This window comes from Lytechinus variegatus, chromosome 7 (genome assembly GCF_018143015.1).
Source record: "Lytechinus variegatus isolate NC3 chromosome 7, Lvar_3.0, whole genome shotgun sequence".
Classification (NCBI taxonomy): Eukaryota; Metazoa; Echinodermata; class Echinoidea; order Temnopleuroida; family Toxopneustidae; genus Lytechinus; species Lytechinus variegatus.
In genome coordinates, this window is record NC_054746.1 from 43,821,054 (window position 1) to 43,834,432 (window position 13,379).

The 13,379-nt window shown below is 34.9% G+C and overlaps 1 protein-coding gene across 1 annotated transcript in view; it reads right to left on the bottom strand.

Moving 5' to 3' along the window:
* LOC121419397 overlaps positions 1-13,379 on the bottom strand; it is a 46,076-nt gene that overhangs the window by 4,916 nt on the left and 27,781 nt on the right. Inside the window, exons 30-39 of the mRNA XM_041613851.1 lie at positions 13,070-13,189; positions 12,278-12,412; positions 11,774-11,876; positions 10,727-10,873; positions 10,387-10,458; positions 9,560-9,631; positions 8,987-9,067; positions 8,090-8,300; positions 7,046-7,575; positions 6,376-6,632 (exon numbers count right to left, since the gene is read on the bottom strand). Of these exons, the coding sequence (XP_041469785.1) occupies positions 6,376-6,632; positions 7,046-7,575; positions 8,090-8,300; positions 8,987-9,067; positions 9,560-9,631; positions 10,387-10,458; positions 10,727-10,873; positions 11,774-11,876; positions 12,278-12,412; positions 13,070-13,189 (1,728 nt within the window). The remainder of the gene's footprint in view (positions 1-6,375; positions 6,633-7,045; positions 7,576-8,089; positions 8,301-8,986; positions 9,068-9,559; positions 9,632-10,386; positions 10,459-10,726; positions 10,874-11,773; positions 11,877-12,277; positions 12,413-13,069; positions 13,190-13,379) is intronic.

Here is a 13,379-nt window from a genome sequence, read left to right on the forward strand (position 1 = left end):
ATAAACTGTTATTAAATTTCCAATAACCAGTCTTAATCGTTGGTTTGACCATATGATTAAAATTAATATTGAGTTCTATTGCTGAGTGATCAGGTGATAATGAAGGTATTATTTTACAATTCAACACTTTCTCTTCTAAAATATCTGAAACCACCCAGTAATCTAATCGACTTTGCATATACGGATTTCCTTGATGATAGGTATATTGTTTCTTGGCATCATTTTTAACACGCCATATATCTAAGGCCTTATAATCAATAAGAAAATGTTCAAACATTGAACTAAGTTTAGATTGCTTCTTGTTTACATTTTTTCCATCATAATCTAAATAAATATCCCTAACCATATTGAAGTCACCTCCTATAATAAAAGGTTTATTTTAGAACTCCTTTCTTCCTAAAATCTTAATAATAGAATCCAAAAACTCAAGTTGCTCGTGCTCTTTACTACTTACAGGGAAATAAACATTTCCCAATATTACTTCCTGATTTTGCAAAGATCCAATAATAAAAATGTATCTACCTCCTGTATCTATGATTGTATGTTTTATTGAGATATCAAGCCCTTTATCTACTAAAATCATAACGCCTTTACCGTGGTTTGTACCGTGACTAAAAATACAAAAGCCATCCCACATGGAACTCCAATTACTAACAACATCTTGAGTGCTAAAAGTTTCCTGGAGAAAAATAATATGGCCTTTTTTATCCTTACACCATTTAAATATATTTTGCCTCTTATGACGTTCTCGGATTCCCTTAACATTTAAGGATATGAAATTGCAGATTAAAGAATTAAACACAGGGGTATGGAAAAGATAATAGATCGTGGGATGAGAAGAGGAAGAGCGCTGCACCCATGCCTGCCCAGCCTACATGTAAATCTGATCATGATCAAAATGCCACTGCCAACTGACCCTGAAAGGAAAAAGGGAACGAAAAACAAAGTGCACATAAAACTAACATCAACAAGCAAGACGATTAAGGGGGATCTTCCTTTAAAGGAAGTGTCTAAAACGAAAACCCTCTTACATGTCTTAGACATCTTCATGATGTCTCGCCACCCCCTCTCCCTAACTTAAAGGTCAAGTCCACCCCAGAAAAATGTTGATTCTAATCAACAGAGAAAAATCAGACAAGTACAGCGCTGAAGACCCCACCCAAATCGGATGCAAAATAAGAAAGCTATGACACCTCAAAGTTTCGCCCATTTTTCAACAAAATAGTTATATGAACGAGCCAGCCACATCCAAATGAGAGAGCCGATGACGCCACCCACCCACCATCTCCCCCGTCATCTATTGCTCGAACTATACAATACCTCAATCTTTACGAATCCGACGACCAGGACCCCCCCCCCCCCGCCTGAAGCACAAAATGCCAAAACAATGGAAATCCACGCGCCCAGGGAGGAACGAAACCCCACCCCAGACGACAATGACGTGAAAATCAAACCATTTCACATCTCAAACAACAAAAAACAAAAGAAATAGCGAGTGAATGACACCACCGACCCTCCCACCCGGACGCAACTGGCTCGCCCATACAACTACATAAGCAAAACTCTAAAATGTCACAACCCTCCCACCCCACACCCGACCCTGATGAAATCTCCAGCGCCGTGCCCGCTGAACCTCTCTCTTCTTTATCCAAATCAAGTCCTTGTTGGGGTGGACCTGTCCCTTAAGATTGATTTTGAAGGTAAGTCAGTAATGAGCAAAGGAGAATAAAGAGAGAAAAACAAACAATGTGGACTACAATCACTACATTATGCTGAGGAAATTGCCTCTCGACTATATTCATGCCCTAAATACCGGCGACCCACATAAAATGGATTAAAAGTTCAATGTTTATCCAATTGATTTGCACCTTACATTCTTTTGAAAACCTTCTCCTTTAAGACCGAAAAGGATAATACAAAAGGACCACTATTGAAACCTTAAACCTTTTCGAAATTTGCATCAAGATACATTCACTCTAATTCATTTTGATTTTAAAAGAGTATATAAGATCCCACCAACGATTCAATTAAGATTTTCCAAACCATGATCAGTAAGGTTATGTAAACATGGTTACCTATTATCTAATCAAATATACCACCGAATCTCTAAGCAGACATTGCATTTATCTGTTTTAAAAGAAAAGGTGTGGGAAGAGAAAAGGAATCTTCGTATACTTGTTTCGAATAAATTAACACAAGCTTGACGAGATTCTCCCCCACCTCATTTGCATTATGTTTTTAACAATCTATTGAATACACGTGAGACATGCTCTTTACAAGACTTATTATTGTGTTTTGTCTCTGAAATATTTGCTTTTCATTCCTTTTCATTCTAATGTCTATAAAATACCAGTGGATTCACTAATTCCCATTACAATCGAGTTAATGTGGCCACCCGACCATATATCATTATTTCTTATAATCATAATACCCTGTCGGATTATATTGAACATGCTGAATCTTTCGTCTTAAACATTTACAAAGAATAAAGGAAATTGCAGTCGTTCTTAAATAACATTAACAAGAATAAACAGTCGTGTAAAAGAACATACCAGAGGACTATTGTTTGAACTATACGACGCCTTTAAAGTATTAGCGTCTTATTAACATTCTTTCCAGACGTCCAGTCCAAAATTCTAAAATCTGAATAATGTTTCTTTAAGTAAGCACAAGTTGAATTTTCCAAATCAACAGAATGGAATTTACACATTTCACCGTCACTCTGACTATTGGATCTTTCTTTAAAATATGCATCTCATTCGCACAACATATCTGGCAGAAAAGGAAAGAGGGGGAGGGAGAAGAAAGAAAGGAGTCATACTGTAGCACTTGACATTAACAATTATATACTCCAGCGATTCCTCCTTCCATTCCTCTCCCCACCCTATCAAAATATTTTCTACCAATTACGTTGATTACATAGAATAATCAAACCTATACTCTGTAATTAAAAGAACAAGATTCCTCGAGTTGTATCATCTCGATTTCCTATGACCTTTAGAATTCATTCTTTGAACTGGGTGTGTCCATATTCATTTGAAACGTGTAAATGTGATAAGGTCATTGCATTGATATCAAACTACATGGTATTAACATACACATAGGTTATTGCTGTATCAGAGGCGTTTTTTCAAATAAACAAAATATGCAAATGACCCGCAACCTCTTATCAACTACAATCTATAATTGACCTGTAGTTTCTTTTATTTATCAACGAATATAGTGTTAGAATTCCACAAGTCTGTCTTTAATTGATGATAAATACCATGCAGTTCGATATCAATGACTATACGCTGCAATTAAAAAAGAACAAGATTCCTCTTGAGTTGTTTCATCTCTTTTTTTTTCCTATGACCTATAGAATTCATTCTTTTGAACTATAGATGTGTCCATATTATATGCTTCATTTGAAACATGTGAATGTGATGAGGTCATTGATATCAAACTACATGATATTAACATAAACATAGGTTATTGCTGTATCAGAGGCGTTTCTTCAAATAAATAACAAAATATGCGAATCACCCGCAACCTCTTATCAACTACAATCTATGATTGACCTAGTTTCTTTTGTTATTTATCAACGAATGTAGTATTAGAATTCCACAAATCTGTCTTTAATTGCTGATAAATACTATGCAGTTCGATATCAATGACTTTACGCTGCAAAAAAAAAAGAACAAGAACAAGATTCCTCTTGAGTTGTTTCATCTCTTTTTTTTTCTATGACCTGTGTCCATATATACGCTTCATTTGAAACATGTGAATGTGATGAGGTCATTGATATCAAACTACATTGTGTTAACATACATATAGGTTATTGCTGTATCAGAGGCGCTTCTTCAAAAAAATAAAAATAAAAAAATAACAAGATATGCAAATCACCCGCAACCTTATCAACTATGATTCTATAATTGACCTAGTTTGTTTTGTTATTTATCAACGAATGTATTATTAGAATTACACAAATCTGTCTTTAATTGCTGATACCTTACATGCAGTTGAGTGTCAACATAAATGACATAAGTCATATTCCATCAAAGTAGATAATCTGAAACAGAATTAATATATTTCATATTTTACACAAAAGTGTCGTCTCTCGTATCAGGTATATATATGACCTGATAAGCGGAAAGACCCCCACAAATTTTGGGAATGAGTTTTTCTTCATTTCCCTCCTTTATTTTTTACATGTACTTCCTATTACTTTTTCATTTTACTCAAAATCACGAGTCAATATTTTATAAAAGTATCAAAAATCGAAATCGTCATCAATGGCATTTTCCATTCCTCTCATACTTTATTCCCACTACACACGTATTATTACGATCAAATAAACTTTAGATGAAGGTTTTCTATTCATTATTTTTCAACCTTAACCTAGTTTGAAATAAACAAAAAAATTCCAATCAGTTACAATCTGTCGTCTTAAAAAAAAAAAGAAGAAAAAAAAACCTTTATAAATCAATAACCTTTCCTATGTGTGTGTGTTTAAAATATAAGCTTAAGCTTCAGTTTGTTTGTAGGTTTAAATGAAGAAAAGGGGCTTCATCCAGCTTGAATAACCTGCCTTACATGCATGTATGACCTAAACTGATCTATTAATGATTATGTATGAAACAAAATGGATCATATATTAAATATTTTCTTCAACTCTTTTTAAAGGCATGACTTGATGAAAAAAAAAAAACACCACACCCACATATACACAGAGGAATGTGTCTCCATGCTAATAAATAAACTTCTTGAAAGTCATTACATCGACCAATATCGATCAAGAAATTTAAACTTCAAATTCTTCTTCTCTGTCCATTCTTGTCCTCTAAATATGTTCGTTATTTTTCCGAATAACGTACAAACAACAAATTTCCATCCGATGTGGTATGATCAATTATAACTGACATGAACTTCAATTTTCCTATCATTTCTATCTATTTACAAGAACCAAAGAATGTGTCAAAATTATCCTCCAGGCTGTTTCTTGTTGTATTAAAAAAAAAACTACTTCTGATTTATATATATGTATATTTACGATTCTTTGACGTTTTCTCCTCCTCCGGCTCCTCCTGCCAGATATCCCTCATGTGCAGCGCCGCCGTTTTCCATTCCTTCGATGCCGTCTTGATCTTCGGTCGGACCCTCGTCACTCCTTGCCCATATCTTTCTCGATGTAAACGGTGCACTGTCACCTGCTTTCCCTCGTTGTATTCCTCCATTCCGCTCCAACCTAACTCCTGCCTGATCCCGATGTATCTGCAGGGAGGCGTTATTCATTCCTGCTCCACTCTGTTTCCCCCATATTCCGATGAGCTCATCTTGGTTCTCCCGTGGGATCCATTTTCCAGCGACGAAGAGTTTAGTCGGCTCTGCCCGTGAGAAATAAGCAAGCTTCCCTGCGTTCCGTGCCGCTTTCAAGGCCGGTGCCTGCGCTTTCCTTTCATCTCGAATTCGTTTGGGTAGATCTGGTGCAATGTACATCTTACTCCCCTTTAACAATTTGGCATTCTTTTCTATCGCCAACTTGTCTTCAAATCTAAGGAACCTTGCTTTGATGGGGCGTGGTCTGTGTATAGCTTGCACCCGATGAACTCGTTGATATTCAATTTCTTTAACAAAATCTTCTCTCAATTTCAGTTTCTCGACGAGAAATCTGTTCAAAGTTTCCTTCGTATTCTCGTCACCCTCTCCACTTTCTGGGATTCCCAAAAAGACTAGGTTCTCTCGCGATATGTAAGCGGAAAGTCTATCAATTTCAGCTTCAAGATTTTTCACCTTCATATCACTTTGCTCTTGTAGATTCCTCAGTTTCGCTTTCAAATCATCCATTTCTTTTGCTTGAAAATTTAGCGATGCCACCAATTCCTCCATTCTATGTTCAAGTCTTGTATTCTGTACAGTTATTTGGCGTTCCAACGATGACAACCTTTCACTAATTTTTCCAAAATAGTCATCAAGATATGACTTCATTTCCGATGACACGCCCAAGTTGGCATCAGGGCTGGACGGGGTAGACGGGGTAGCCGACGGCCTAGGCCGCTTAGCTCCGGATTGTCTCGTCGATGCGTGTTTGCTCATGCTGAATGCCCGACATATACCTATGTAGATTAAGGGAGAGGGTACGCGGCACGTCCTTACTCGTTGATGGTCATAGCGTCATAGCGTAGGACTTTTTTTTTATTCAATCGATTTACGTGAACCAATTGTAGTGTTACTGTTGAATTTAAATGAAGGTAATTTAAACTACATTTCTTAAATAATGTTCCGAAAACATCTATTACTGTATAGCTAATAGTAACAATGAAAATGCAGTAAAATTGTTTACAAAATATGTATTTAAGAGTGAAATATTGAAGAGGGAGGTAAGATGATCTTTACCAGTATTTTCTCTGGCCTTGCGACGCCTTTGGAGGACAGTTGAGAGTGTGTATAGATAAGGGTTGAGTGCGGAGTTGAGAGGAAGAATAAAGACAGCGGTCCAAGCATAGATATCAGCTGGAATCTCAACCAGATTCGAAGTAGCAAGAATACCCATGATGATTATAGGCATCCAACACACGAAATCAGTTCCAACAACTAGCGCCATCTTTGTTGTCATCTGGATCTGTTCTTTCATCATAGAGTTGCTTGCAGCTCTGAAAGAAGGGATAAAACATATTGAAATATTATCGCCATGGGTCTAGCCACCAAAAATACGCGGTATCATTATCCAATTTCTTATACAGTATTTGTGATTTACATTTCTTCCCATCAATAATTTGCCTAAGCCATTAAATCAATTAGTCATATTCCATTTCAATGTGACCATTAAAAGAAGAAAATAATAAAAGTGTACGTGTAGGACTGATTAATAGAGTTGTTGTTTTTTCAAATGACTCTCAATTAAGTTCATTCGAAAAAGTACGAGAAATGAAACGAGCATGATACTGATTTTTTTGATGAAAATCAGTTGATTTAATATATAAAGTATATATATTTCTCTCCACTTATGCAACTCATTTTTCTTTCTAACATATTACAAAAAGTGTCTGTTGCCCCAAACGCTTACCCTAAACTTTTGATCCTCATGTGTGACTTCCTTACACTGATATAGATGACAAAGTAACAGAGGAATGTCAGAATGAAACAGATGAAATTAGTACAGATGAAGACCACAATGGAGTATTCCCATCCGGGCAGACGATCGCTGGTTAGAGGAAGGGCCAGGCAAACGCTCGACTTGCCATAGAATTCTCCAAAATATTCTACAGGGAGAGCTGGAATTAAACTAAGAAGCAGCGAGAAGGTCCAGGAGGCGATGACCATGATGTAAGCCGATCGTAGGGTGAGATGAAGTTCGTTTTTGAGCGGGAACACGACAGAGAGAAAACGATCGATACTGATGAGCATGACAAGAAGTACCGATACCTCACTCGATAGAACAGATAGAAATCCCGCCATTTTACACATGAAGCTACTTGTCCATATTTCTGCATGAAGCGCGTAGTTACCTCGGTAATGTGAATCAGCGCCAGCAATCACGATCATATAAAGACCCATCAGTAGGTCGGACAGGGCAAGATGTGTTATAAACAACACCTAAGGAAAAGAAACATATATTTACAAATTATTCAACATACTCAAATTTGTGTACAATTTGCAAAAAAGCTTAATGCTTAACTTTTCCCTAATTAATTACCGGTGAACAAAAGAACCATGCAATGTGTATGTTAACAAATGCACTCTTGATAAAATAGTTTTTATCGGAGAAACATATATGAATTTCTTTTTTTGTGGAATCTACATTAAAGGAAGTTGGTTGTTCCACGTGATATTTTATATTTTGCTCTCTGGAATGGTTTGCGTCGAAAAAGTACTTTTACAGAGAAGTGTTGCATCTCCATGAGATGAAAGTTCCTTACTCTCTTTCTTCCCTATTATAGTGATAAATGTTTCATTAACTATCAACAAGCACGATTCATCTTCTAACGCCGATTGTCATACATGGCATGTAATATCTTTAAAAGAAATGATGAGCTTGAAGTTGGCCTTCCATTATCAATGGCAAACGAATTAATTACAATCAAAAGGGAATCTATAAAAGAAGCATCACCTGGATTTGATTTTGACCAGCTTGTTTTCTTCTTGCAAAGCGTGCGGCTAAAGCCATGGCGTTACCAAGCAGAGCACTGAGACCAAGGATCCACATAAAAGCACGTAGAGATACATCTTTTAGAAGATCATCACATGATGAAAATTGATTGGTGTAGCCTTCACATAGTGTAGCAGGAGCCAGGCAACAAAACCCAAACTCGTCCGTTCTCCTGTTACAGTCAAAAGAATGCATATAACACAAGTATAATCGAAAAGAAAATAATGTTAAGAATACTTTTATTTCGAGAGTCAGAAATCTAGAAAACACAACATAGCTCAAACACCATGAACACAAGAATAATCAATCTGTACCATTCTTTAGATGTAGGGTATATATACCCAGTTGCTATGTGTCCGGACAGGTTGAATGTCCGGACTATCGATTTTAAACAGCCATTTGAAAAGTTAACAAGCCGATTTTCATCAATTATTAGTGCAAAGTCTTTGGCAATATCATAGAGAATATACCTGAAAATTAGTTGCAACTATTGAATTCGTATTTTTTGTGCGATGCGAAGATAAAAAAAGGTTTCAAAATTCCGAAGTGTCCGGACACCCAAACTCCATCATACATACATTTGTATACTTCAATATTAAATTATTAATACATTAAAACAAGAGACATTATTCAGGATTCAAAGAGCAACGCAACAGCTTCTACACTAATCAGTCCATATGTGTGTATTCACAGACTTTTAATACAGTAGAGTCAGTCACCCTTTGTAGCATAACATGAACAGGATATAAGATAGGATGTATTACGATTAAAACAATACTAGGATATAATAATAAAACTACATTTTTTTAGTAATTCAATTGACTCATGCCTTTGTCTATTGTTAGGAATGATACTTACAATCTTTGTAGATTTACAAGAGCCTTGAATGCTTCTGAGACGGCAGGATCACTTGATTTGATGTTGATTCCAAAAATATCTCTTAAAAATTAGATGATAAGAACATTCAAAGTTACTCATATTTGACCAATTTGTGGTAACCTTCATAAAAATAAGTTTTTAAACGATTTTCGTGGTTTTTATGTCAATTTACTCTGTCATTTATTCATTAACAGAAGATGAACAAACAAAAAAGACCCAGTTCCAGATAGACGTAGAGATCTACATTTAAAAACAACTTTCCCCAAAATATCATACTTGTAACATTTATCTTTGTTTACTTGATATCATTTCAAATCTATACCATCAAATTGTCATATTTGATGTGCTTTTTTTTCGTTAATGTTCGAACGAGTTCAACAGATTTTAAAATCATTACAAACTTATCCAAATTGGAGAAGAGATTACAGTTTGCACTGGGATGTAGTTAAATAGAAAATTTGTAACAATGCCTATTCGTATGGGTTTATCACTGATATGAATCGTATTGAATTGATTGATATTTGAATGAGAGTACAATTTTGTTTTACTTACAGCACATGTAATCGTGTAAGATTAGATAGTACGGCTGCACTAACAGCCAGGTCTGTGTTGCCAGAAATGTTCCTAGGAGGGAAAACAGAGAAATCAAATTTTCATACTGTCTTGACGTGCCATTAAAGATAAGCAAACGGGCAACCATTGCAAATATCGCTATCAATTTCGCAAATAACAGACCGTTACATTGCAGTTCATAACTAAAACATTATTTATTTAAAAGGATAAAGTAGAGACCACGATTTGAATGATGTATAATTGTGAAATACTGCATAAAAAACGTTCCACTCGAAAGGACAGGGTATCCCTGAACTTTTTATTGCTGTATTTAAATCGGTATGCATTATACGATAATTGTTGCATGTAAATCATGTTACATCGACAACACATTGAAATAGTGGGAAAGTTCCATGTTTAAAAGAATATTCTTTAAAAACACATACCGTTTACTTTGTAATTTACGGGTCAATGCAATCGTTTAACAATGTCGTATAGATTTAAATGGGAATCATTCATGACAATGACTTCTGCATATATTTGTGTACTTGTATCGTTAAACCAATCCTGTCCAATTAGTCTGCCCCATCCAATTTTAACATTAAAATTTCAAACTCATCTCGTTTATACATGACGTATTTGATTCATACGAGGTATCAAAATATTAAATTAGATATCATAATTAATTTACCTTTGAAGAAAAAGGACATGGGAATCCAGGTTTTCCTTTCTCTGGGACTCACTATATATTCAATCTCTAACAATATAAAAGTGACATGCTAGCATTTACAATAAATACCAATATAATTTTGACTGGAAATACTTACAGATATCGTAAATTTCTCGTTTCCAGAAAAGCTGTTTCTGGTATCTCCTTCAAATCGATGCCAGATATATCTCTGGAAAATAAGCGACAAATTTTACAATAATATTAGCAGCAAACTACAAAATCTTTATTGGAAATTGCTATAAAAGGATAGTATTCGTTAGATCAATGCCATATGCGCCACAATTATTATGAAAAAATGTCAATTTATCAACACTTTGACGTTGTTGATAGCTTTTATTGAATGTACAAATATGTTATTGTTAAAATTCCCATTGAAAAACACGAATGCGTTGGCTTTTATTAAAAAAAAATAATGAGTAATGGTTCTCGTAACTTACAATTCTACCAAGCTCATATAGTCTGAAGGCCAGAAAGATACAGTTCTATCATGATTGTCACCAGTTTGGTTGCTAGTTCGAGATGATACACGAGAATTAGTCTCCGTCTCTAGTTTCAACTGGACGTCATAATTGAGATCGATGACACTGAAAAAGAAAGACAAGATACTTCATACCAATACATTCCAAATAACTTAATGGATTTCGATCTTTAACAGGCAAAATTTTCCTCCAAGTGCTTGATTTTATAGAAACTAGAATTGGAGGGTAGGCATTACCAGTGTAATGGATCAGTCTACTCGCCTAAGACACAGGATACAATATTATTGATGCACCGTTACAACAACATCATCCACTAAGTAGACCTAACTAACTTTTTATCATAAATTACATTTATCCATTAAATGGCAATATCCAATGCAGACTTTGCACTTTTAAAATGCCAGAAAAGAAATATTCTAAGATTAATTATCAACACTCAATATAAAATTAAACATACATATACAATATGCAAGTAGATATGGGATATCCAGTCCTCATTGAAACCCAAGCTGATCTTTAATTTATTGCTTCCCGACTTCAGCTCCATTACACTCTAAAAAATAGTGGGTAAAAGTGCTCCAACATTGGGCATTTCTTTTGGTAATTTTTATTTATCCAGTGTGCTGAACAATTTGTCCATTCTGAATTAATTGCTGCTTATTGTTTTTTTTTACCTTACAGGATAATATACTTCCCGCATTTGGTAAAATCAAAGACCTGTAAAATACTGCCCCAAATGGGTTGGACACATAATTACCCTCGTGGTGGTAAAAGTTTACCCAATATTTTTTTTTTACAGTGTATGTATATCTTGCTAGCTTTGTGTATGTGCGCGTGTTTGCGCGCCAGCGTACTTGTGTGAGAGGAATAACTTGAGAATTGTAGAGCGTGAGGATGATTCTGGGGGCTGATTTGATAGCAAGTGGAATCCGATAGTATAGCTTCTTGTATGAGCTACCAAATGGATTTCTACATCAAGTACAGATATTAGGAAGGAATACTTACATTTTTCTGGTATCATGTGGGAATGAGACAGGTCCATCGGTTAGTACAAAGTTGCATCGCATGGTAAGACCAGTACAAGTGCACTCACTGGGGCATACAACATCTTTAAGAAAGAAGAGATATGAAAGAGCGTCGGTAAATAAATTGTATTCAGATTTCATAATTCACTAGTTAAAAGCGACAGTTCCACTAAATCTACAAATTAGTATGAGATAAATTTGTATGCCATAATCAGGTCTTTGACTATTTTTATGATTTTTTTTTATATTTCAGAATAATTAATTATATGGATATTTAAAAATCATGCTTTTTATATGAATAAGTATATTGTGGGCCTAATCTTATGTCCTATGATCATTGATATCCTATAGCGTTTTATTATTTGGCCTTTAGCACAATGAATGTATTTAAATATTGTGAATTAATCTACTTCTTAAAAAAATGTAATATTATCATATGTCCAGTAAACAACTGTTTAAAATACCATGTTCAGGAATAACTTACCACAAAATAGTTCATCATCTCCACGAGAACATTGTTTAATACCATCACACACCTCATATGGCGAGATACATTTATTTTCACCATGGCACTTGTAAGAGCGAGTTGGACACGGATTAAGGTATTCAACATTCGAGTCTGTAGTAAAGAAAGAAGATGAAAATACTGGGTGTTGGCCTATTCTTATAATGGCATATCAAGAAAATCATAAACTCTATTCTACCTCCAAAACTCCTTTTGTTCAAGCTCCAGGCTGCTCAGGGCATGATAATTTGATAAATCACAACATTTCATAAAGCTACAAAACACAGACTTCTCATTTGAGAAAGGTCTCACATCTAGGAGTTCGGATGTATGAACTTGCTTATAAGTTAAAACTAAGAGTGAGTTCAAACAAATTACAATTCATGCATATTCATTATTGAGTTTGTGTATACTCTGAATTCCCATTAAAACTGATTTAACAAACACTATGCTAATGAATATCAAGTTACTTGTTATATTTTTCAATCCGTTTTTAATGTAAAACTATCGAGGCTTTCATCACAAAAAAATGTTTGTTGGGATTCACAAGCAATAACAGTCAGAATGCATTGTCTTTTAATGTTTGAGTGGCAGGTGGTATTTTGCAATTGCCACTTTCGTTTTCTTCTTAGCACATATTAAATACTCCGTATAATTTACTAATACACATGTTTCCTTTTAGAAGCGATACTGATTTACAACACTTTACAGAGACGTAGGAAACCCTTTTTTTACTGGAAATAGACTTAAATATACAAAATATGAACTCACTTGTACATCCGTCTTCATCTTCTCCATAAGGACAATGATTAATAGAATCACATCTATATCTCAGAGGAATGCAGTACGATGATGGACATTTATAGTGATATGCCGGGCAATCAAATTCCGCTGATAGATCAAAATTTAGATAATTTATAGAATTTAATAATTATTAAATAGTTAACATTTCTAAGTGATAACAGAGGAGTGTGAGTGGTATCATGCATGGTAATAAGATTTTTAATCATTATCTTATAGGGAAATTAAATATATTATAATCAATGTCATTTATTTATTGGTTGAGTTCTAACACGAATGA